This window comes from Numida meleagris, chromosome 7 (genome assembly GCF_002078875.1).
Source record: "Numida meleagris isolate 19003 breed g44 Domestic line chromosome 7, NumMel1.0, whole genome shotgun sequence".
Lineage (NCBI taxonomy): Eukaryota > Metazoa > Chordata > Aves > Galliformes > Numididae > Numida > Numida meleagris.
Window position 1 is genome coordinate 22,631,896 of NC_034415.1, and position 25,362 is coordinate 22,657,257.

At 40.1% G+C, this 25,362-nt stretch overlaps 1 protein-coding gene across 3 annotated transcripts in view; it reads right to left on the reverse strand.

Moving 5' to 3' along the window:
- Positions 3,738 to 25,362, reverse strand: part of SPATA6 (spermatogenesis associated 6) — a 40,940-nt gene continuing 19,315 nt past the window's right edge. For 2 of the 3 annotated variants that reach the window (XM_021404492.1, XM_021404493.1), the window contains 4 exons: positions 24,657 to 24,835; positions 15,957 to 16,056; positions 12,913 to 13,001; positions 3,738 to 9,218 (listed from right to left, as the gene is read on the reverse strand). In XM_021404492.1, the coding sequence (XP_021260167.1) occupies positions 9,038 to 9,218; positions 12,913 to 13,001; positions 15,957 to 16,056; positions 24,657 to 24,835 (549 nt within the window). In that variant the 3' untranslated portion in view covers positions 3,738 to 9,037. Of the gene's footprint in view, positions 9,219 to 12,912; positions 13,002 to 13,658; positions 13,715 to 15,956; positions 16,057 to 24,656; positions 24,836 to 25,362 lie in introns of all 3 variants that reach the window. The other variant, XR_002441078.1, reaches the window with a different exon arrangement.

Below are 25,362 nucleotides of genomic sequence, written 5' to 3' on the forward strand. Positions count from 1 at the left end.
GGATCTTCTTTTATACAAAGATTAATAACATTGCATTTTATCTGGCTGGCTGAGCCAAAGGAAATGAAATTAACAATGAACCCTACAAACATGTCATCACTTTAATTTACCAGAAAATATTTTAAAATGTTATTTAAAAGAATATATGCTACGGTAGGCACAGTTTATTACAAAGGAAAGAAATGAAATGCCATACGTACATTTTAGAAGGATGGAGAATAAGTTAGCAAGAAGCAGGGCTCTGTGCTGTCTCTGGTTCCTTGCACTCATTTTCTGGGCCAGGAGCAGGGTGCCCAGGTGAACGGCAGCTGGAAGTCACTACTGGGCTCTGTGGTGCTACCCAGGGTCTTGAGCTCTGATCCCTGCAGGCAGCATTGCCCTCCTGTGTTCCTATGGGTAAAACTCACAGAGGTCTGAGGGAGGGGGGGGGACATAGGCAGGTCTGGAGGATTCTCCTGGTCACAATTACAAAAGGAAACACACCTGTGAGCCTACATGGCCTCACTTCCTTTCTTCTGCTTTTTCTGCCCCTGTGTAGGGTTATTCCCTTCCTTACATTTGGGCCAAATCAAAATGAATGATAACTATAAACCAAAGAACATATCAGATTTTGCCTCCTACTGAGAGCAATAATGCAAAGGCTTGGTATCACAGTTGCTTTTGCACTGCTTTGCTCATATCACAAATCTCAATTTGGAGCCCAGCTCTGGTGCAGCTCCCACCACTGCGGGACATTCCCCAAGTTCCCAGCGCTGGGCTGGGGCATCCCAGGCAATGGGATCCCACAAATACTGCAGCTCACGTGGCCATTTCCCACCAGCCAGCACTTCCAGCACCACCATACTACTCCTCTTCCTTGCTGAGTGGGGAGAAGATTGCTTAAAATAATTTTGGTTTGCCTACTCGAGAAGTGTTTCTCCAACATGTAACAAAAAGCCAGCTTCTTACCTTCAGTGCATTCCTCTTATCTCACCAGATACAGGGGCAGAAGCAACGTTTGAAACACCAGACAAAAGAGAACAACCCTGCTAACCTCAAGCTTTAGCCATTTCAAAATGCTGACGTATTGGCAAGGGGATTTCTGAGCGTGCACTTGTGCATCTCCGGGGAGCAGCACAACCGCACGTCTTAAACCAGCTGGCGTTAAACCAAACGTTTTATCACTATGTAACAAAGTCTGCCTGATTCTTTTTAATTCAAAAAAAAAGGCATCAATATTGTGTAAGTCTAAATATAATTTTAACACGTAAGAAGAAGGTTTTCTCTGCCATTCCCCAAGTGTACCCTAGGCCCCAAAGCTGTCCATCTTTTCCTCCTTTCCCTCACCCAATGAGTTTTAAGCTCCTAGAGTTGGAAGACGATTCTGCCCCGGAACAGCCCCATAGGCCAAGCACTGGGTGCTCTTCAGAGGCTTTTAAAGGTTTAAAGTTGTTCAAGTGCAGCAGGGCAACCAGCAGCTCTTCAATTCCTGACCAAAAATCCCCCGTCATGCCTTCTCCCCGTCTCCAAGTTTCCAGCACCTCTGTCTATTCATCTCCATCACAGTAGATGGGAGATGCTATTTCAGCAGGTGCCATCTGCTCAAAGGCTGGCACCGAGGTAGCGGTGTGCCGCTCGGGTGCAGCCCAAGGTGTCAGGAGGAAGAACTGAAATATCACGCAGCGCAGTATTACTGATAAGCTGTCCAAGCAAGACCAGATGGCACCACCGTGCCAAGGACAACAAGCAGAGATATTAAGATATCAGAGTATGAACCAAGTCAGTGCGAGCAGCTAAGGTCATGCCATTTATGCGCACAATTTCTGCAAAAGAAGCTGTCTGGAAGCACAGGGCAGAAGTGCTCCTGGAGAAGGCACATGAACAACGCCCTAAGAGCCCCAGGATGTCTCACTGCCACATGCAGCACCCAGCTCCTGCTCCATGGGATTACTGGGCTAACAGCACTCAGCACTGACTTGGTGATCATAGGGGCAATTCCTCTGGCTGCTTTCTGGTTTAGACTAAGCAAGCAGGCTCTACTTTTAGGACTGGGGGGGGAGGAACACAGCCACCTTTTTAAGAACCCCATATTTTTTGTTGCATTCATTCCAAACAGGAACGCTGTGTAAAATATTCAGCCGTGCCTCGTTCCCGTGGCTTCCACAAAAGAAGCATTCCATTTAATATGTGAGGCTTATAACCAACTCACGCAGTGCAATAGTTCACATCAGTTTGAAGGAAAAACATTCTGCTGGAAGCACAGGCAAGGAGCAGTGTCAATTTTTCATTAACCTACAGCCACTGTCTCTGTAGACTTCCAGCTCTAAGTAAGATTACTGTTATAATTTCTTCCAGTCCCAGAGGGAAGGGGAAAAAAACTTCACAAAACTTCTAAGGTCTCATTAAAAAAAACCAAACAAACCACCTCTAAATTGGAGGCAGTTTCACTTTACTTTCATATTTCAAAATCAAATCTTAGCTTCAGCCTCACATCACGGCAAAAACGTCAGTTGCTTTGTTTCCACATCTTCCACGAAAGAAGTTCCGGCTCCTACACGAGCTGAATGCCAAGTAAATAGATTTTCCTGGAGAACAAAGGCAGCTTTTCTGTTTGTTTTAAACATATGTAAATAAGAGTCCCAGGAGCGGAGCTGCCTGTCACTTCCTCCAGGTTTGCTCTCCTGCCACCCCAGCAGCAGCCCCAGCCCTTGGCCTCAGACCTCAGCAAAGGGGGAATGGTTTAATACACATTCTCTCTTTTTTTTTTTTTTTTCCTCAGTGAGTTTCTTTCTTCTTTTTCTCCTTTTTGATTTTTAAGCTCTAGTTACAGAACGGAATTGCAGAAATACTTTGGCCCTCTGGCACAGCCGCTGCAGCGGTGCTGAAAAGCATTGGCAGATAAGATCAGCATCTGACAGCGGACGACTGCTATCAATATAACAGCCACGGCTGTGCTCCCACGGACCGGTGCTGTATTAAAGACTGATGGTACCTCCTGGCTTACGGTGTGCAGGGAAGAAACAGAAATAGATTGGTAAGAAAAATGACATAAAAAAAGAATGACAAAAAAAACCCCAAACTGAAAAAAAAAAAACCACACAAGGACGCCATCAGTCTCAGGATTTCTGTCTTTTCAGTACCTGGCATCTAAACAGGCTGGAGTTATTTCCCACAAAGTCAGGAGATGGAAAGGAGGAGCACGGTCCCTTTACGTACCCATCTGCTATTACTCACATTTGTTTAAATTTAATACTAACAGATCAATGCAAAATTAAGAGAGCTTACAATGCCTGTCACCGCCAAATGGCTCGGGTTGTATCTTAATCTCCAGCACTCATTCTGGGTGTAACACGGGCGAGCGCTGAGGGCTGCGTCACTTTAAAGGCCGCGCATAAGCCACCATTAAGGAAAATCCTCAAGTACACACGAAACCTCAATTTTGATTGGCCAAGTTGCCGTCACTTATTGATCATTCACATCACTCCGGTATTATTCAGTGTTTTCTTCTCCCCGCTTTTTTCATCTCTTGACAAGTCTACAAAGACAAGAATGGAGCAGAGCTTAGCTGCCTTACATGCAATATGCTGCCTACACGGCCGCCAGAGAAGCTAAATGAACCCTGGAACAGATGGCGCTCTGCTGACAGAGCTCAGAAAGCGGTTCTGCATGAGCAACAGGGAACATCTTGAAACGCACAAGACATATGTGTTTTAGGGGGAAGATTGAAGTGTTTCATAATAAAACAGGACAAAGTGAAATACAAGTGCTGTATAAAATTTTAATTAAAAACCGGTTTTACCCCTCAACGTGAGTATACAATATGTTACACAGATGGATTTCATATTTAAGTATTATCCGAACCAAAAACGTAAATGAGACAAATAAAGCCTTCAAAAATGGCACGGAGGCTAAAATGTATGCAAACACTAGATGGCTGTGGTGAAAGCAAGGCAGACAGGGAAAGCAACCTCTTAGCAAACGTTCACTAGTGGAGTGCTGAATGTGACAGCTCATGCAACTACGGTCATAGCAACAACACCATCGGCGCAACATCCAAACAGAAATTCAAGTCAGTGCAACAATACAAACATAGAAGCAGTAGAACTCAGCAGTGCGAGTGGTGCTTGTGTGACTTCAGCACCTATTTAGGGGTTTCACGGTTGCTGCGTAGACCGGAAAGTTATGGTTACATGTGTGGAAAGCACGAAAAGCCCTTCCCCAGCACGCTCCCAGATCCCACCCCTGCCCCATCCAATCGCACCAGTTCCACGTTGTCACACCAAGGCTTGACCAAGTAAGTTTCCATAAGGATCAGGAAATCCTTATGAACCAAAGGGGACCTTGTTTGGCAACAGCAAACACCTTCCCTGGAGGAGGAGGCTCAGATCCCCACACCCCAAACTGCAGAGAGTTCTCTGGCAGAAGCAATCACCCAGAGCTGCATGGAAACAAACACAAAGAAAAAGCGCAATCTCCACATTGATCAAGCAAGGAGAAGGACTGCAGTTCCTCCATGTTGTCATCCAGACAAATTATCCCTGCACTTCAGAGAATTTCTCTCTGAAGACAAATGCAAGGAACAAATCACATGTCTTTGGCAAGCTGACACTGTTAACAGAAGGAGCTACAGCCGCAACTTTTTAAGGGTCTTGGTTGATGATGCTTTCAATTCCACGGGCAAGCAGCAGAAACCAAGAACAACATTTGGATTTGTGCTTTATATTCCCTTTTCTGTTACAGAGCGGGCTGTTAGATGCTCTTGATCACTTCCCACAACACTAGTTTATGGAAACTCAAAGGAACTGGGCAAAGACCAGTTCTCTGCTGCTACCAGAGACCGTCACCAAAACCAGACATCATTTTTGTCACTGAGGTAGCTCATTAATATAATCCCCAGAAATGCTGTTCTCTCTTAGATTCAATTGTTTTCACTGCAGCCAAGCAGTGAAGCTAAGTTCCACTAATTTAAAAGTTCCCTCAAATTTCTTGCCTCCTAAAAACATCTCTTGACACATTGTCAGCATCCTGGTAATGATCACTCTGTAACAGTGAAGTAATTAGCTTAATGGTTGGCTTTTCTATGACCCAGAGATTCCATGTTACAAGATTCATACAGTTAAGTAGCCACTGCTAAAAAGCTAAGAATTTTGCTGCATAGTTCAGTGTTCCAGAAAACACTTTTCAGTTTAAAAATCAGGAAGATCAGAACTATATAATAGGTTATAGCCCTTGCACCATACAACCTTTTCCATTGCCAACGCACCACTGCACCCCCTGACTTCTTGGGGAGGGGGCAAAAACAACGTGATAGACGTTAACAGTGCTGGTTAGCATACCTTGAAGTGTGAGTATGAGTATGATGAACCTAGATCATCCAAGAGACAAACTGTGTAGGATGCCCATTGTGGGAAGGTCTGTAGTAAAGATCTGTAGTAAAGCACTGTCTTTTTCAATAGTCTTTTAAATGTATAAAGTTTCTACCTTGATAAGTTTAAGGCTTGCTTAATAACTGTCTGATTAAAATATAATAAATCTGGGAACATTAAAATAGGGCCTTTTCAGTAACCTGGAGATGAGATGGGAATTTTCAGGCAGGCTTCCACAAGAAAATTTCTGTAACATTCACTTCAGGATCCCAAAGCACTTTACAGTCATTTAATTAAGCTTCAATAGAGCACAAACTTCCCATTTTACAGCTGAGGTAATAATGAAAGGAAGTTTAGCACAGACTATTTAATACTGAGCAGAGCTAAAACCTCTGTTATTTTATCCCCAGAAATAGGTTCTCAATCTCAATAGGTAGATTTCTCTCCATTGTGGCAATGTATTAAGTAACAGTAAAGTTCAAACGTGATGCACAATCTAAATAACAGCCTTCAAAGCCTCTTCAGATCTGGGATATAAACACTGCTGCCCATCTATCTCATAAGGCTGCTCCTTACTCCATCCATCCCTTTGCCTCTTGTCCCCAGTGGACCAACTTAAGCCTCCCTGCTTCTTGTTGAAAACTTTGATAAGGCAAGTCACTAATAAGTCTGATACTTTTGCATTTAACCCACAACAGGTCAATGACTAAGTGATTTCCAGAGCAATTGCTACTCAGCAAAGGATTTGGCATTCAACCCAACGAGTAGGCAAACTATATGCTAGTGAGCCATCCCAAGGTCCTAAGCTATATCAAGTTCTTTGCAGGAGAGAGGAAAGGGAGCAAGCTGGAAGTAGACTCTGATTTACTAAAATGAAAGTGATTAAAATATTACACTGATTAGACTGCATACTGCAAGCAACACTGGATGCTGAAAAACATTTGGCGATAATACTCATGGGTTATAATAGCTTGGGGAGGGCAAGAGAAAGAGATAGATTGTACAAAAAAAACCACTAATTCTCTCTTAATCTAGCCCATTATTTCTAGATTTGAGTAGGCAGCTTTCCTTTAGGAGGTAAAATGATGGAGGTGGAATGATGCCATCCCACTGTCACTAACAGACCACTTTGTGGATGGCAAAAGATAAGGAATGAGCATAGAAAATGCTATTTAAAGCTCCACTCAGGAACCTAGAAATTTGCATTTGATAGAAGGGATTTAAATTGTATTAGAAGGCAAGGTGCACTAAACAATTACAGTTTATTACTATGTTGGTTCGCTGCCTGAACCTATACTTATCGCATACTGCAGTAGCAAAGGAGCAGCAGTGCTCAGTGCACTTGAGCTCTATGCATATTAATGGCAGGGTTAGCCGAGCAAACAGGGAAGGGGCCAAAAGCTGTTAAAAAACAAGTGGCTTGCAGATTTTGTGGACAGATAGAGTACTTTGGGTCTTAAGTCACATTTCATAGAAAAGCTTTCCATTAACCAAACTGGATTGCCAGCACGGTGCTTGGAAGAGAACTGTGCAGTATCACAGCATATAAGCTGTGGAATGACTCTGACCCAAGAGAGGAACACACACCCTGCAGCAGCTGATGCAGAAAGACGTACACACCATCTCCCTCTCCAGCTGGAGCAGGGCCAGCAACACTCACAGCCTCTCTGCTTCACTTGTTATGCTGCATACAAAGGCTTCAGTGAGAATGTTCATATTGGTCAGAATGCAGCACACAACACTTTCTATTTCTCCCATCTATAGTTTTAGCCCGTGAGGAAAAACCAAATGTTGTCATTTTACCATATGCTGTGATTCTTCAGTAAGGTCCTCTGGATCCCTCCAAAATCTTATCCTGATTTTTCACAGCGGCCTCCAACCTCTTTCATTCCCTGCTTGTGCCTTGAACTTATTTTCCATGAGCAGCAAGATAGAAACTATTCCTTTCTGGACTAATTTGGGGTCACGGGAATTTACAAATGACTGAATACCAAGCACTGGTAACACAATGCCCCAATGCCACCATGCCTTAGTGGCAAGGCTTAGGTAAGTTTTACTTTTCACATAAGCAAAAAAAAAAAAAAAAAAAAAAAGCATACTACTTCCTCACAGAGTGCCTCAACAATCATCCACCAAGTAAGGCTGCACAGCTAATGCCCTTTGAAAGCACTAATGTATTAAATGGCAGCAGGGACAGGAAGTGATCAGTGTTAATCCACTTCAACTTGCTTAACTGTTACAAGGAATAGAAACGTCTGCATGGAAGACGCTTCCTCTGAGAGTCCCCTTTCCTGAAGCAGAAGCACGCAGCCTTTCAGCGTGCTTTCCCACCAGCGTAATTGCTCACCAACTGCTCTCTCAAATCAATTACGTTGTCTCAGCATTAAAGGACGGAAGGCAGAGTAGACCAACTTTTTGTTTATCTAGGCATGCTGGCAGGTAACAGTCATATGTTCTGCCATCTGTACTGCAAGCTTTATCTTTTAGCCAATCATAACAGGTAAAATGGCACTGGTATAACCGAATCTGTTCACTTAGTTAGGGAAGGAGCCAGAATATGCATGCGTTTTCCCCCCCCCCCATTCTAAAAGGAAGCAGGAGATGGACACTCTTGCCCTTTTAAAGCATTCGGCTTTTCAATAGATGGGCAACTTGCCCTGGCTTGCTAATGTGGGATCTGTTCAATGCAAGGCTGAAAAGGTTCCATCCCTCGGGATAGCACTGAACCGCTGATGAACATTTGGTGGCCTTTAGCAGAAAGGATGCGATTTCTGCCAACAGGATCCCAGCAGGCTGGGAAGGACAGGCTCCAAATTAGTTGGGATTGTGATGCAGAGGAACTTCAGAAGGCCTGTACTGGGTATGTGAGCTTGCTGACTACCTCGCTCCAGTCTTTCCCCCTCCCCACTCCTTTCCCATTTGTATTTTTAAAAACTACAAGTGTATTTTGCAAATGTCAGGACTGCATTCAAGAAAACCTGGAAACCTCCAAACACACAGGGTATACAAAGAAAACCTTTCTCCTAATACAAACGCTGCCAATCTGGGTAGGTTTCTTTCAAAATTTGACATTATTTGAAAATTTGTGACTAAAGGTGATTGAAAGCTGTTTGAAAGCATGCCTGTAGGTCACTACTGGAGCCTTCTTTCTGCCTTTCTCAAAAACAAACAACGCAAAGCCAATTTTCTAGAAAACAATTCAAATCCCCTCTTTCCCAGAGCAGATGATTTATACCAACACTCACACTTGCCTTCCCCTTTAGATACCCTCTCTTATCACTAGGACTTACTGCTTCTTATGTTACTACACAGGTTTAATTATTTAAATAATAATTGACTGCAGCTGAAACCTGACCTATGTCAGGCAGGAATGTCCAGCAGACATATTAGTCTTTAAAATGACCATCTTCTGAGAGCCTCAAAGGAGCAACACCATCCCCATCAACTGTGGAGGGCCTTAAGGTTTTATTGCTGTTGTTTGTTATTTTTAAATTTGGAGCAGAGGTGTCGGGGTGGTGGGGGTGCTGCTAAGAACATTAATTTGGCAACCCAGGCCAAAACTCCACTTCTCCCAAATCCTGTCCAGCCATAATCACACCTTAAAAACAGAGTACAAATATTTGTCACATAGAAAAAAAGTTTTGGTAAGAAATATCAACATTGCGTACTGTGCATTTTCAGCTGAATTGCTATCAGGAGTATGCTCTTTGGTCTGAAATAGTGCCAGAAGCTTTTCGGTACATGTTTCTATATATTTTCCCAAGGCTGTCTTCAAAGATTGCTCTGTGAGGCTTCCCTTTGTATACAGCTGCACGGTTAGACCAGAATTCACCATTATCCAAGTGAACAGTGATGTTCTGCTGCAGTGGTGAACTGTCAACAGAAAAAAAAAGATAAGAAATAACGATCAAATGGAGATAAATGAGAGGAATCAGAAGTACAAAGCCAGCAGAAATCCAAGTGCAAAGCTGCTTTACCACAGATTACCTTTCACAAATAGAAACAAAATCTGCACTGCAGCTACTTCCCAGAAATAGGAGCCCACCCCACATTATTCATTCACACAGTCTCCCCTACCTGACCACGTCCACTTGATAATACCTCCCAAACAGAAAGAATTGATTCTCAAAGAGCTTGCAGTCATTTTGCTGTATTTTGATAGGCAGCGTGACTAGGCACTGAGACTATGCAAGAGCAACACAGTTGGATTTCTGTGTCCTTTGAACGTCAAAATGTAACCACAAGCAGCTATTTCAATATGAAGACAATCTATCAGGGGTATATTAAATAACTGTAGTTGCAGCAGTAAAGTGCTCTATCAGAAGCATCCTGGATCAAGTATTCTACCAAATACATTATGACATAATGGCAATCAAGTGTTCCTTCCCCACCCCATCTTATTTGTCACCATTTTATAATACCAAACGTAGTCTGTTTACTTTGAGAAATTATTTCCCTTATCTATGAAATAAAGTTTATTCTCTGAAAATCATTACAAAACACCGACAAATCTGAAGCATGTATATCCAAACTTCACGACTGCGTGCCTTCTCTTGAGACTTTCAAAACAAAGGATCATGTTATGAAATGAAATGAACCATTTTCCTGTAATAAAGCATGAACCAAGTAGATGAAAAATCATCAGCAGAAAATAACTACTGAGGTGACATTTGTCACATCTCCTCAGGTATTTAGGCACTTATGACACTTAAAAGGACCGAGTTATCTTCAGCCTTTCAGTAAGGTTCTCAGCCTGGGAAAAGAAACGGGCAAAGTGAAGCTTGTGGTGACCATCTTCACTTGGGAAATGGCTTACATTTCACTGGGAATTTTCACACTGTGTTGTATACGCATCATTTACTAATGTACTGTGGTCAAAGCAATCCTCAAAACTTTGTACTCCACTTTGTACCAGTAAACATATATGATAAAATCAGAAGAGTGCTTGTATCAAAGGACTTGCAAATACTTGTAGCTAGCTGTATTAAATCATATTAAGAAGGGAAAGTGTGAGCCAAGAAGAGAAAGATCAGTAGCACGAGTTTTTAAAATTCCCATATCTAAGCTCTTATTCTCCCATGGAAAACAAAAGAAGTATTATGCTGATTCCAACCTATACCTCGTTAAAAGAGATTTCTGTAAGGCTGCAATATTAAAGAAGGAGAAAGGTCAGCTTCACACTTTTCCAGAAAAAGCCTGAACATTTTAAGTCACCCAACAGCATGAGGAAAATTTAAACCTACTCATCATCCTGGAGAGGGTGATCTGCGCTCTACAGTTTGGAAACAATGAAACCAACCTACCAAATGGTAAAATCAATAGAAAAGTTATACTGGCCTACATTAAATGTAGACAAGTCAATGCTCTGGGCACCCATCAACAACTGAACTTTTACTCCCTCCTGGGTCACCTCAGTTCTGACACAGGATTCTCAGTCCAACAAATAAGAACGGAACTTCCAACTATACAACAAACAGCTCTGGCATCATTTTCCTTGGAGTCCATCTCCTGCAGCCAGCTTTGTACTTTCATTTTCATCTACTGAAAGCTTAATCTACAGAGAGACACTCAAAATCCGACCAATTTAACTGCAGTAAATGAAAGCCTCAAAGAACAGCAGCAACTTCCACAAACTCCTTATTCTGCTCCTGACAGAGAATTGAAAGCATGCATGCTTTAGCTTTGTTTTAGTCCTTGCACACCAGATGCTTAGCACTGGTGTGGACACAGATAGAACCAACCTAGAGACGAATCCTCCTCTGTCTTGACAGGAAACTAACTGACAACCTGAGCTAAACAATCCACGAATTACACTCACAAATCATATTAACAGCAGGATTTCTGCACGCAACTCCCTGCTCTGAAATACCTGTCAGATGCTTTTGTTCCGTCATACATCTCCTTTAAGAGTCCCAGAAGTTCTTTTCTGAGTGAATCATATACTAAATATTTCACAAAACACGGACCTCTGCCTTACTCCCAGCGGTTCTGAATCACCTGCTTTACTGCCAGCATTTGGTTGACAGTACCATGTCCTTCTGTGAACTCTGTCTCCGTCCTTGTATCCCGTTTACGAGCACTGTGGCGAATGCTCAGCAATCAGACTGTCCTCCAGTCCTTTTATGTCTCGCCCTTCAGTGAATGGGATTAGTGCTGCCGGCCTCTAAACCCAAGGAATGGGCTTTTCCCAAGTTGAGTGCCACATTTCATAACCCATCGCTTCTCGATTCTCTGGTATTAGGATTTGCTGCTTCTTTTTCTTTTTTTTTTTCCATAGTCTGCAGTCTCAGCATCAATCTCAAACTCCCAAAGCTGCCTCAGAACAAAAACTTGCACTTTCTCCCTCAGAAACACATCCTACACAGTTTAATTGCAGCAGCTCTCTGCACCAAGGATAAGGAGGCAAAGAGGCTACACGCAGAATACAAGAGTGAGCTCAGGTACAGAAATACTAACAACTTCTGTAGCAACTCCACATCCACATGAAAATCCAAGACTAACTAGATCCCTTGCATGGAAGAAGCCATAAATTACAGGAATTAAAAAAAAGCCAACAAGCAAATTAACTTTTTAGAGCACACTAATCATAAGTCGAAGTTCACTATGACCTGCACACTGAATTAACCCTCCTTTTCATGGAACATTGAGGTGATCTGGGAGGCTTATGCTAAAAAATGTGCACTATATTTAATTACCGAAGTAAAATCTCTTCTTTGCTTTTTGCTTTTTTTCCCTCAAGCGTAAAGCTCTCTCAGATTTAGCAGTGCAGTTCTAGGAGTTTTGTTTAACGTAAAGAAAAACAGAAAATCCATGCAACCCTAAAAATGCACTGCTTTACTTCATGGCTTTCCTCTAGCAAGTACACAAAATGTTCTACAAAATACTGTGTGCATACACAGATAAATACATACATAGATACATACATACTTAGATTATCAGTACTGAGAACTAATACTACAGAAGTAGTCAAAAATCAAATCAGTTGGTGCCTTTAAAGGAACATTTTCAAAAGAACACCTAATTATAAATGGGAGGGCTACACGCAATACTTAACCTCGAGAAGCAAGGTTTTCAAAACGTCTTCTGAAATATGACACAGTGAATCACTACACCGTGTTCTATGTATTTGCACTGTTTTTTAAGATGCTTCTCTTTCCCAAGCATGTGTTTTGGAAAAAAACAAAGAAAGAAAAAATCATCCACAAGCCTTATTGCAAAATAAAGCTTAAAATTACTTTTGCACTCCTGTAACTTTAAGAAAAGATAATCAAACAGCTGTCCTTTTAAGTTACACTTATTTACTCTCTCACTGATAAAATCCAACAGCTACTGCCCATGGATCATTTTTATGACCAAGGCCAGTACCACAATCAGAATTTAATGAAGATTATATTGACACAAAGCCAAACAGAATGAATGGTATAATGATAATTAACTGTATTTTCCTTTTAGGCAAAAAAGCTTGGTAAATCTAATGTAATACACAGCTCAAAATAGGAAGAGAATTTTCTAATATTTAAGGGGCAAAATAATGACAGTTCTTTCGCGGTCAGAGAAAACTCCATACCTGCTCCGCAGATCACTTAAGGATAAGTGTGCTTTATGGGAAGATTCTCTTGTCTTAGTCAAGTTTCCTTTTGATGAGTTACTTTCATCCTAAGAAAAAAACAGAAATCAAATTCTCATTACCTTGGTTTCCGATTACAATGATCTCATTTCAAAAAATACTTTCCTTCCACTTAGAAAACTATTAAAGTGCTTACATTTCTTGGGGGAAAAAGGGACAAAGTGTAATGAGCCAAATGCTATTTATGAACACTTTTAATTAAGTTCAGCACAACTCAGCTAATAATTTTCAGGTAATAAACTGGAAAGAATTTCTAGACATTGTAGATCTAAAGAACCATGCAGACAGCATAAGCTTCAATAACCAAAAACGTGTGGGTTAAATGCTATGAAATCTACTGCTCACTGCCTTACTTTTGTCTCTTGTAACAGACGGGAGAAAGAACTAAAAACTTATTATTAACAACTTTTCCACTACGCTACCATTATTTATGTAATGCATTTTAATCGACAGAAGTCTTCCACACATCTGTATATGTTCCATTCCATACACAGGGCAGAGAACACACTTGCTCAACTTTTTAAAAATACCTCTAATACACATAAGGATCCTTGAGTGGATTTCTTAGGTGTTGCTAAAAAGCAATCTTACCTTCCAAATGCCATCTAGACTTTAATAAACCTTTATTTACCCTCTTAGGTACGTATGAGAGGGAATATCTCATTTGAAGTAAGCCAGTCGCCCACCTGAGGTAGGATGGTAGAAATTCCATCCACACAAATACAACCATGTTCACTCTGCTCTGAAAGGCAAGGACACTACTGAAGAGATGGCATTCAGTGATGCTTTCAGCAGAAGCTAATTGATGCAAGGATTAGTAAACAAAATTACCTTTCATGCTACATCAGAAATAACTGGAAAAAGAGATTGTGAAGTTAAAATAATCAAGCTTGTTGGTAACACAAACCTGGGAGAAAAGACAATAAATACAGTGGTAGACAGCAAGAAGATGCAGAACAAGCTGAATGGCAAGAGTGCGGATGTGGAAAAACCTAACAATTTATTGCACTGCAATACAGGTAATAAGCATGTTTGTAAACAGGAAAACTCTTTTCCTTCAGCAGACAAAGGCTACATAGTACTGAGTAGAGGAAATGGGGTACAGCGGTAAATAAAACTCTTCAGCATTTGCCAGAGGCAAATTATGTTCTGGAAAGCAAAAAAAAAAAAAAAAAAAAAGAAAATATTATGATACACCCTAAGGAACCTGCAGCAGCGCTCCAGTCACACTATTTCTACATAGCACTATGGAAACAAAATTTTGGAAAACACAGATGGATGCTTCTGGGAATGATTGTTAGCAAAGTCTTCTTTGGAATGAAACAGAGTAAGTGATACTTTTTAACCTTTCAAAGTTTGGAATAGCACCCGAACTGGAGCCAGAAATCTGCTCACCCTATTGCAAGTACACAGAATGACAGAATCTTAGAATCACCAAAGTTGGAAAAGACCTCTAAGATCATCCAGCCCAACCATCCACCAATCACCAGTACTTCCCACTAAACCATGTCCCTCAGTACAACATCTCAACGTTTCTCTGCACTTCCTTTGCTAAACCCTCGCTTTCAAGATGACCCATTTACCTCATCCATCCACTGCATGACAATGCAGTCTAGATTTTTGGCAGCTCACAAAATCTTCATGTTCAGATATGAACATGAGGAAGGCCCAGCACGAACTGGATCAAACAATCTTAGCTTGCATGAGAAAAGGCTTTTTCATGGGTTTAAAATGAAAAGCACATCAACTAAACTGAAAATAAAGATTGATCAGAAATGAGAAAATAATCAGATTAAGACAGCACACAGGCAACATGAGTAGCTGCCCAGGATGGCTACAGCTGGGAAAATAAATAAGGAAAAACAAGTAAATAAATCAAGACTTCAGAGCCAAGGCAGATGTTCTTCAGTACATCATGCAGCAGCAGATGAAGACAACAAGCTTTTTTGCCCCAGCCCTCTGCCAAGAGTTTACTGTACTCATTGCATCTCAGTCAGCACAGCTCAATTGTCAGTGTACTACTGTTACGCCTACCTTTTCTGCATTGAAATCTGAGGTGGGGACACCAAGGCTCTCCCACTCTGTATCATGCTTCCCAGAGTCACAGTAAACTCTGGCAGAGGGGTGAGGTGGACAGCTGGGCACAACAGCAGCCTAAAACTGCAGCAAAGCAGATTTTTGTCAATGCTCCTTTTTCTAAGAGGAGAGGCTGAAGCAAAAAAAGATCTTTCCCCACTTTGAGAGGTTCATCTCTCTTTGAACCAATCAATAACATCAGCGTGGTAGGTTGTCAGACAAAAAAAATAATTTCAGACTTATCTCAGTCTCACCTACTCTCACTCTTACACCCTTTTACCTTTCCTTTACCTTATCTCACACTTAAAACCTCTGAGTTCTCTGCAGATGGACAAACTTTTACAAATGCTTTGCCGAGATCCTGTGCCACAAGCGGGTTTCTCAAAATTGCAGTAGCAAAAATGACTGACTAAAATCAGACTTCAAAATTCCATCAGACTCAAGGACAAAATATTCTGACCCCAAGCTTAATATCGTTAGATTTCATTTAAAGCCAGGTAATTAAGGGGAGAAAAAACCCCACACACAACTGGAGAATAACATTAGCTCTAGAAACAGCTGGACACCAGCAGCTGTTGATGTGCAGAGGCACAACATGTTAAGCCATGGTGTTCTATAATAGATCTCTAATATATTTTTTTACTTGCACTGAAAGCAGAGGAATCAGATATAAAGAAAATTTAATTGTCCTCTATACCCTTATGAGGTTGCCACCTGCCCATAAAAGCTTCACATAAGGAGGCTACCACAAACAGTGAGAAAGAGTTCAGCTTGCCTACTTAATTCACATTCATCAAGTGTGCCTCAAAAGACATCATCGTAATAAATCCAAGACTATAAGCACAATTAATTGTCTTCCTCAATCATCTTGGAAAAAAAGAAAGGACTTAGTTTGCAGTCAAACTTACAAACACTAGGCGCTGTCTAGCACTGTGTGTCCTTAAAATATTTTTCACTCTTTTATGGATCTCATCTCCATTTGCTGGTGGAGGCCAACCAGAGTCAAACCTGCAAGAGGAAGAGGGAAAAACAAAACAAGAAATTTTTCCATGTTGAAAAGCTCTAACATGCTTTTCCCTCTGATTTTTACTTTAGTTTTTTATAAATTACAAAGCGTGCATAACTTCCTTCTATTTGGAACATACACAGTGTTTAGATTTGATTCTTTTTTTCCTCCGAGGTACAAGGAAATAAACATTTTGCAGCACTGCATAAACAACAAGCACCTACAATTCCAGCATAAGATACAAAGCACAGAAAATGTTGATGATTTTGTAACAAGTAATAATTCTGTAATGTCTGCTTGTCCCTACAGAAGAGAAAAGCTATACAGTGACTCTATTCCCAGTGATCAGGTTTCATTTTTCTCTTTTTAAAGGAAATATTACACACACAAAATGCTTTCCACCGGAATAAATCAACAGAAAGATAACCCCAATGCATGCAAATAGGAAAGCCCACAGAGTTCAAAAACTGCAGGTTCACAATCCTGATTTCATAGGATGGAACTGCACCTTAAGAGGCTCTTTTTAATATATTAAAAATAAAAAATAGTTTGCTCGATATGGGCGACTGAAAATCCACAGCTACATTTGGATTTTCTTCTTCAATGTTCTGCAGAACTTTTTCTCCCCAGTTTATTCAGGAAAAAAAGGAAATATTCTCATCCTTTTCAGCAAGTTCAGAAGCTGGCAGAAATTTCACATCAACAATTCTCAGACTACTACGGGAAGCAAACAAGATTTTAAGAATAGGATTATTTACACACCAACCTCCAGACTTTACTGCACCCAAACACGTATTATTAAAACCAACCAAGCAACAAACAAACAAGAGAAACACCACGAATGAATTCACTGGGGAAAAGGGAGTTAGGAGATTGTGTAAGAAAAAATGTCATCAGAGCGAATAGAAACGGGGTGCCAAATCAGGACTGTGCATCTTCATTTCAGTGCTTCCTCACATCCAAGAATCTGATTTGTACCAAGAAAATAAAATGAAATCTCATGCTAAATACGGGTCACTAGCCAAGTAGCCAGCTGTAGATCAGCCGGGGATGCCTGCAATTTGACCCAATGGAAAACCAGCCAGGGAGTGGTAGGACTGGGTGACCACGCTCTGGGTGCACTAGGAGCACAAGAAACAGGGCCATGCTTTGATAGCTAGCTTCAGAGATTCAATGCAGCAGAGAAGCATCACGATGCCATCTTGGGATTCTACAACAGGCTCCAGATAGGTTTGTGGGATGGGGACCACGAGCCTTTCTGTCCACTTCTCTTCTGTTATTATACAACAACGCAAGAAGAAAGTGACTGGTTCTCTGCTTTTGCTTCTTTCATCATCCTGTGTATAATTAACTTACATGGACTCAGTTAGTATTGCTTACCTCTCCAAAATCTCTCTATTCTAAACAGCCCCAATATTTCCAGCCCTTTTATGAGTTTCCTTAAATCAATTCATCCATTTCAGAATGCTTCTATTTTTCTCCAAGAAAGGGTGCCAATAAATGGCACAATATTGTGAGGATGAATCATATAATCTATAGGGGGGATGCATTTTCTGTATTTCTAATGACATCCAACATTGTTTATCTTTGGTTCATTACAGGCGAGGATTTTCACAGAGCTGGCTATAACAACATCCATATTAGCATCCTGAACATTTACAATTAATTTCAAATCCAACAGCATGTATGGCAAATCCATATAGTTCAATTACTTTCCATATAGAACGTAAGGATTTGTTGCATTAAAAGATCTCACATAATATTTCCTAAAAGAAAGCAAAGCAGTTTGGGTGAATTTTGTTAAGAGAAGAAAGCATTGCCTTTCAAGAAAATAGAGGTCTCAGTCATTTAGGCAGGCAGGAACATTCATTTCCTTAACACAGTCAAACTCAGTTTGATGTACAGCATTACAAGGCGTGTGCTCTTTCACCAGCAGTGTTTTAATAAAACCCCAACCCCGTAGTCATGCTAAAACACACCACTTTGAGTGAATAAGACCAGGCACGAGTGAAAAAACTCCTAAAAACATCTCATGGCTTTCAATTAGCCCTTACAAACAGTAATATTAAGGCACATCTGAAGTGCATGTTTAAAAATCTGCATACTAGATGCATTGAGTCTTCTCCGTTTAAGAAATAAAAGCCAGAGTCATGAAGTCACAGCATTTCCCTTGTATTTATACAGTGGCTGCTGTTCTTCCAAATCCAGGTTGCTGGCAGTGATAAGCTGGAAAAGATTACCTTGGGGAAATAAATTTTATGAAATTCCTATGTAAGATTTCAGATCATTGTTATTAATCTCAAATTTACAAATATCCTCAGAGATATGTGCATTTACTTTTGAAAAAAGAAAACACAGTTTGCTACTGTATTCATTTAGAAAATATCTGGCTACGTCTGCAAGAAGAAAATCGAATTACTTAAATCAAGAACGATTAGATTTCTTTCTCCAGGTGATTTCATGGATCAATCCACTAGTGTGCGCTGTGGTATAAGAAATGTTAGCCACTCACATCCATCCCAAACTTAATTTATCAAGGGAAAAAATAGAATCAAAACCTTAAGTATGATTAAAAGCAGTATCAGCTTATTTTAATTAGTTTTGCGAGTATTGTCGTTGTCTAATTTTAGCAATAACTACTGAGTCTAAACCACATTTAAAGTCATAATGTTAATATTTACATCCACCAAAATGCAAACTAAAAAAAATCCTGCCTTGAAATGTAACACCGCAATCTGAAGTGAAACCTTTCTGCGACACGCTAACTCTCCTACTGGAAATGTTTTAAGAATAGGCTTTAGAGCACAGCTTCTTAAGCCATAAACAAAAGGATTCCATTTGCCTAACATGACCAATGCCATGTTTTCGAAATGACTGGTTACTTATTTACGTGATTAAGGTGTCAGTATTGTATTGCAACGTTGAGAGGAAAGTCATTTCACTTCAATGACTGTTTGTCCTGATAAACAAAATAAACTTCTACAGCTGTATTCTTTGTCATACTTTCAATTTTCCCTGGGACTTGCAAACATTCTGCAGTTACATCAGTTTAAATTGTTTATTGATTCCAATAGATTGTATAAACACTTTGGAAATATAGCTCAGTGACCTAGAAAAAGCCAGATCAATCAGAGAACTTCTCAAGATTAATTTCAAAGATGTTGTGTCGGGTACGATCAAGGAAACAGAACCATTTTCCCTTGTAATGTGACTAAAGGCATTTATACTCTTTATGAGATAAGGCTTTTTTTTTTTTTTTTTAAGGTCATGCAGACAACATCTACCTTGACAGAAGAAAAAAGAAGCCAAGCACAGTCTAGATCTTGTGTTAAAGATTAAAGCTAATTTTTGCATATAAATTTTATCCATTAGGAAGAAATACTCCACGGGAAATACAAACAGAATACATCCATCCACGTACTCTGGTAAAACAGCAGCTTGCAAACTTGAGAGCAGTAATAAATAGGAATTTTCAAATGTCAGACAATCCAATCATTCACTTGCACATAGCGAAAATGTTAATATCGCATTTCAGCGGGAGATACTAATACATTTCATATCGGTAGAATTCATGCAAAAGCCTGCTGCAGAATATTTGCAATGCCTATCGTGACCCCTTCCCTCACCATCACACCTCCTAGCCTGGTGAACAACTCTGTGCATCTGGCCTCCATGAAGAATTCATCAGCTTCAAAGATACAGACTTCACGCTGAGCAAAACCACATACAAGGACAAACTATCAGAGGGCAGAAATCAATGAAGTACTGTAGTACCAGATTTACAATTGGAGAGGATGGTATTGTAATTGGGGGGAAGGGAGAAAAGATATAACCCTTAAGCTAAGTATAACCTGGAAAACAACAATCGTATAGGAACTTGTGCGTGGAGCAAAAGAGATTCTCAGAAAACCCAAATAGATTTAACTCTGAAATAGAAAAAAAAGGCACAGATTTTACAATCAAGATGTTGATGATCGTGCACAGAAAGTGGAGAAGTTACTTTATACTCACTCAAAAGGACAAGAAACAGTAATTTAGCAAGATGAACTTGGTTCTCAGTATGTACTGGTCTGTAACGGAGGCACAACAGAATGGCTGAGCTGCACTTAAAGAGTTTTACTGGTCTACTTGATACAGGATACAATTTTGTTTTGCCATTTCTTAAAATACCTGATGGCTATAAACTTTAGTATAGACACACCTATACAAGTGCAGAAGTTTTTTAGAGACTGCATTGGTACATATTGTTTTGTGAATTGCAATGAAAATGTAACAATATGAAAATCCTTACATTCTCACAACATTTGAAGTGAAGGAAGTATGCTGCTTTCACAATGCCAGGATACTTACTAGGAAGCACAGCCAAGGCCTTAAATCAAAGAACAGCTTCAACATCTGGAAGGAGAAGCTGACAACTGCTCTTCCTCTTCAGTAAGAAATTAAAGAAAAAACAAAAACAACCAACAGTAAAAACGTAATTCCTTCTAAATAGTTCAAAAAGCCCCATTTACTGTTACACCTTCAGTGCAGAACTGTAGAATTCACAACTGCTTTCTTCTCCCCTCCTAAGCTTCAGCTCTAGCCTTTAAGACTGGGCCAAGATAAATCATCCTCACGTATTACATCAATTCCAAAAGGTAGGCAGCTTCCAAGATCTCAGCTAAGGCCTGACACTGCAGCTCAAGATCTCAACCACAGGACCAACAGCCTCACCAAAAGTTCCAGCCATTCTTGTCCTAAATGTTTAGGATGCCAGAAATGGGCCGTGCTTGCTTGTACTCTATGGCAGCTTTCCCACTACTCTATCTTCATCCATACACAAAAAAACTTTTGACATCACTCACTTTCAAATTTACCTGCCAAGCAGTGAAGTTGATAAATAGTACAGAAGATGGCCAAAAACATGAAACAAGGCTTTTGTACTGCATGGTCGTTGCAGAATATGGTATAGAATAACTGATCTATGAGCACTGCTTCCAGATTTCAACTTGGAGAATGCAAAACATGAAAACTTCCTCAAAAGCTGAGAATGATAAACCCAAAAGATTGAAGGACCACCTTGCTGTCAAACTGAATTCCAAAATACTTGGCTAAACTCAAGCAGGAGACCTAGTTGCAGTCTCTCCCCAGAGCAAGCCGCCTTCTGAAAAGCCCGCTAAATGTTTTAGAGTTCCAGATTGTAGCAGAAAGTTCTCAGAACTTAAACATGCATTGCCACAGAAGTAAACCTTAGGTTAGGATGCATTCCGCTTTCTAAAATGTAGGGTGAACTACCTGTGGTCAGGATTTAGTAGGATCCAGTATGTCACTTCATGCTGTTATTTCCCTAGTACTTGGAAAAAGAAGACAGAAAAAGATGGTAGGAAACCAGTGTAGGAGTATTACAGAAGGTACCCGATCCCAACAGTTAACCTCTGTCTTGCTTCAAACAGAACTTAGATTTCTGTTAGATTTTCCAGTAGGTAAGATCACATTTCAGCAGAACAGTCAGAACCTCAAAAAGACATTGGAATGGCCTTTGCTCTGGAAGTGATTACTCTTCAGATCAATAAAAAAATCCATTGATCTCAAATGCATGAGAAATAGCTTTGCCTCTCGACACAGGAGAAATGATCAAATACTGCTATGACTGTTGTGGTCTCTTGAGAAAAGAATTTCTTTTGTGCCATCGTATAGCTCCATTCAGAGGACTTCTATCACTAGCTTACTTTTCTTTACAGAAGGATGACTTTGGCTTTGTATTTTGCTGCAGATTTCAGTACTGCAAGGAAGGCTAAGCTTGCAAGTCCCTGTGAAAAACACCCTACTCTCGGAGCACAGGACGATATACAGGCACTATGAAAGCAAGGACTGAAGTCAAATTTTCCTTTTCTGCAGCAGTCCTATGCTTTCACAAAGCATCTGTGCACAACCAGACTGTGGGGGCAAGTAACATTTTAACCACATTGACTGAAGCTGACCAGACATCATGAACATTAACAGGAAAGAGCACGCGTGCATCATTGCTCTGCATAGGAGATAGAATCAAAATAGGGCATGAAGTTGCATAGCCTCATCACTCTGTTTTGAGTCAGTTTGCAACACAGCAAATGCTTTCCCGAAGTGACCTAAATAATGAAAAATGTAAAAATAAAGCACGAAAATAAATATTGAAAACTTCAGAGCCTTGTCCAAGAGTAAATCTGTTTACAGTTCTGCTTCTGGCTCAACTTCAGTGGAAAAGGGGAGAGCATTGATTTGAGACCTCTCAAGAAGACTCACATAAAAGGAGTGGAAACTGCTACAAAGGATGCAAAATTCCTGAGAGGGCCTTATGCAAGATCCCAAACTTCTGTATCACCAAAAGGTATTGCAGTGGTTTAGCAACTGTTCAGCAGGGTTCTGAGGAAGCACTCCCAAAATCACACACACTCACTTCATACTCACTTCAAAACAAAAAAAGGAAGAAAGAAAGATTGAGGCAGGTTGTCAAGTTTTGTACTGACCGTGAGTTTGATCAGATGAATAAGTAGTACGCATATGTGAAGCATTTTGTTCTTTGTAATTCAAAATAAGATTGAGGAAATAACCATCAAATCACTGTCAGATAAGACTGTCTTCTTGCAAATACACTAAAACTGCTGTATGTCCAATAGTTCTGATTTTCTCTGTATTTCTATAATCTCTAGAGCAGTATTTGCATGCATTTCCAAACACTGACCTCTGATCCATGCTTGTCATTCCAACTACAAGTCTCTGCATACAGTCAGCTAAATCCATTGTTATCTCAGCAGCACAAACACAAAGATCAAACTTTTCAGAATATACCCATTACTTCCTTTTTATTTATTTTTTTTTAATGGCAAAAGTAAATACTTTTAACATGTCTTTAACATAAAAAGAGGCTACATCTCTGAAGAGCTAAGAATATTCGTTCTAAAAAGAAAAGATAACTTCAAAAATCACATATCTCTTCCGGGGAGGGGCTGGTAATGAGAAAAAGCAAGAACATTCAGATGATTTTAAGATGACCTGGAGAATGACTAACTTACTGAATAACAGCAGCTCACAACACACGAGATGTTCCTGCTATCGATACAAAAGGCTCTGTCATCTTTAAATAGAGTCTATTAAATAAATAAATAAAACAAATAAACAATCCCCATTACAATCTCTTACCCAGACGTGGGTAACTAATGCACCATGTCAGAAGGGGAGGTAGACCACATGAGAGAACGTGGGGAGGTAGACAAGGTGATAAAAAACACTTCCTCCTAATTCTCACGTAAGAATTCACAGGAAATACTACTACATAGAACAACAACCAAGCAAGTTTTCAAGCAGAGGAAGATGTTAAACTACCAACTTGATCTGTATGAGTACTAAAAATTCAATCCCCACCTGCCATCTGTCATTATTCTTTTTCGAGAAAAAAATGAGAGATAGTTCTCCTTTTTGGGGGAAAAATTAGGGGGTGTGTAGGCTACAAAATGCCCCCTTTGAGCACTCACTAAATGAGCTACCAATGGTAATAAGGAGAAAAGAGTCAGGAATGAGTGCGAACACGCTGCCAAAATACGTAAACGAGTATGGCCTTAGATAAACACTTCAGAATCAAGGACAGGACATCAGTTTGATCCCCAGCATCTTCAAATTATTTTATGTACTCGGTTATTCAGGCCCAGATTTGTATACAACTTTTCTACTCCCAGAAAGCCAGGTAGTAACTTATTAAGCTGAATGTATAGAAGAAACATCATGTACCAAGGATGCATTCTGCTCAGCAGGAAGTAGGGAATACTCTCCTTGAAGGATTGGATCGCTTAAGTATGAAAAAGCTTTTGCTTGTTGAAATTTCTTCTGTCTCACCCTCACAAGACAGTGGAACTTCTATACTTGCCCTATGTACTCACCTAGGGATTGAAATCCACCAAATTAGGGGATATTAGTATTGGGAGACTAAAAAAAAAAGAAAAATGAATATATATAGAAATTAATATACGCAGAATTGCTACAGAGGTCAACACTTCAGCTTAAAACAAAGCAGAAGAATCATCTCAGTCTGTAAAATACACTAACTATATTAAAGCCAGCCCACGGACATTACTCAAACTAGTCACATATTTGACTACAGCACAACCAGAAGCACGTACTTACAAACACTAAGGTGAAAAGGACAGAAGGAAAAAAGGTTTCCAAACAGCTCTAAAACGCCCTGCTTGACATATATCTATATTTATATTCCTGATAGTCTAATGCCCTCTGAAACATCAATTACTTACCTATTTAAATTTTCCCTATTTAAGATTTGGTGGACACTGGGGACATGTAATCAGAGGCTTTATTGTTTCAGGGAAGGTTAGCAAGAGAGAGGTCAAAGATCCTTTTCTTTGCTATATTATTTGTATTGTATTCATTAAGCAGAGAGGTGATGGCAAACACAGCTCCTGATGAAATGTCAAATCCAAGATAGTTGATAGGGAAAGATTTCCTGTCTTTTCATCCTGTATACCTCCAAACATGAAACCTATAGTCATGCAAGTACTGTTATCATCTGCTCTTGTTAATGATTCCAGAATTTCAACGATTTCCAACAATTTCACAAACAGAAACAAGTCATTACCTTTCCCTTAGAGAAGATCGATTTAGTACAGAACTTAGAGAATGCTTCTGAAATGCTGAAGGTGCTGAATGCACTAATGAACCACCGGAATGGGACAGTCTGTTGGGTGAACTGGAGATCACATCCTCATTACAAATGTCGGAAGAACTATCACAGCCTTTCCCATGAGTAGATCTTGCCTGTTAACAACAACAAAAAAACCCCACCAAAGCTTGCTAAAATGAATTATGAATATCAAGACGTACAGTTTTCTTTCTCAAACTAAAGGGTTACAGGCTTCCCATACAAATATCTACCTGCTGGGGAACAGCAAAGATCTCCATTTTACAAAAGGAGCCCTAGTTTAAACTAGCAAGCATTCCCTGCTGGTATCTAACACACCATATTATGGCAAATCCTGGTTTTCAGGTCTTCTATCACCTTATTCTGACTACACAGTATCAGAATAAGTCTCACAGTTCACAGGACCCTCAGATTTTCAGAGTGGTACTCGAGAGTCTAAACCAATAAACCTCAGGCTTCTCCTTAGTCTGGAACCCTTGTTCTTAGTCTTTTTTTTTTTCCATGACTTTTTCTTCCTCCAGAAGAAACTCCGGTTCTATCTGCTCATCTTCTAGTCGATCTTTACTATTCTAATTACTCCTTTCATAGCACCTCTTAATTTGAAATGCACCACGCAGATGTCTCCATGGGTTACCCTGTTTTA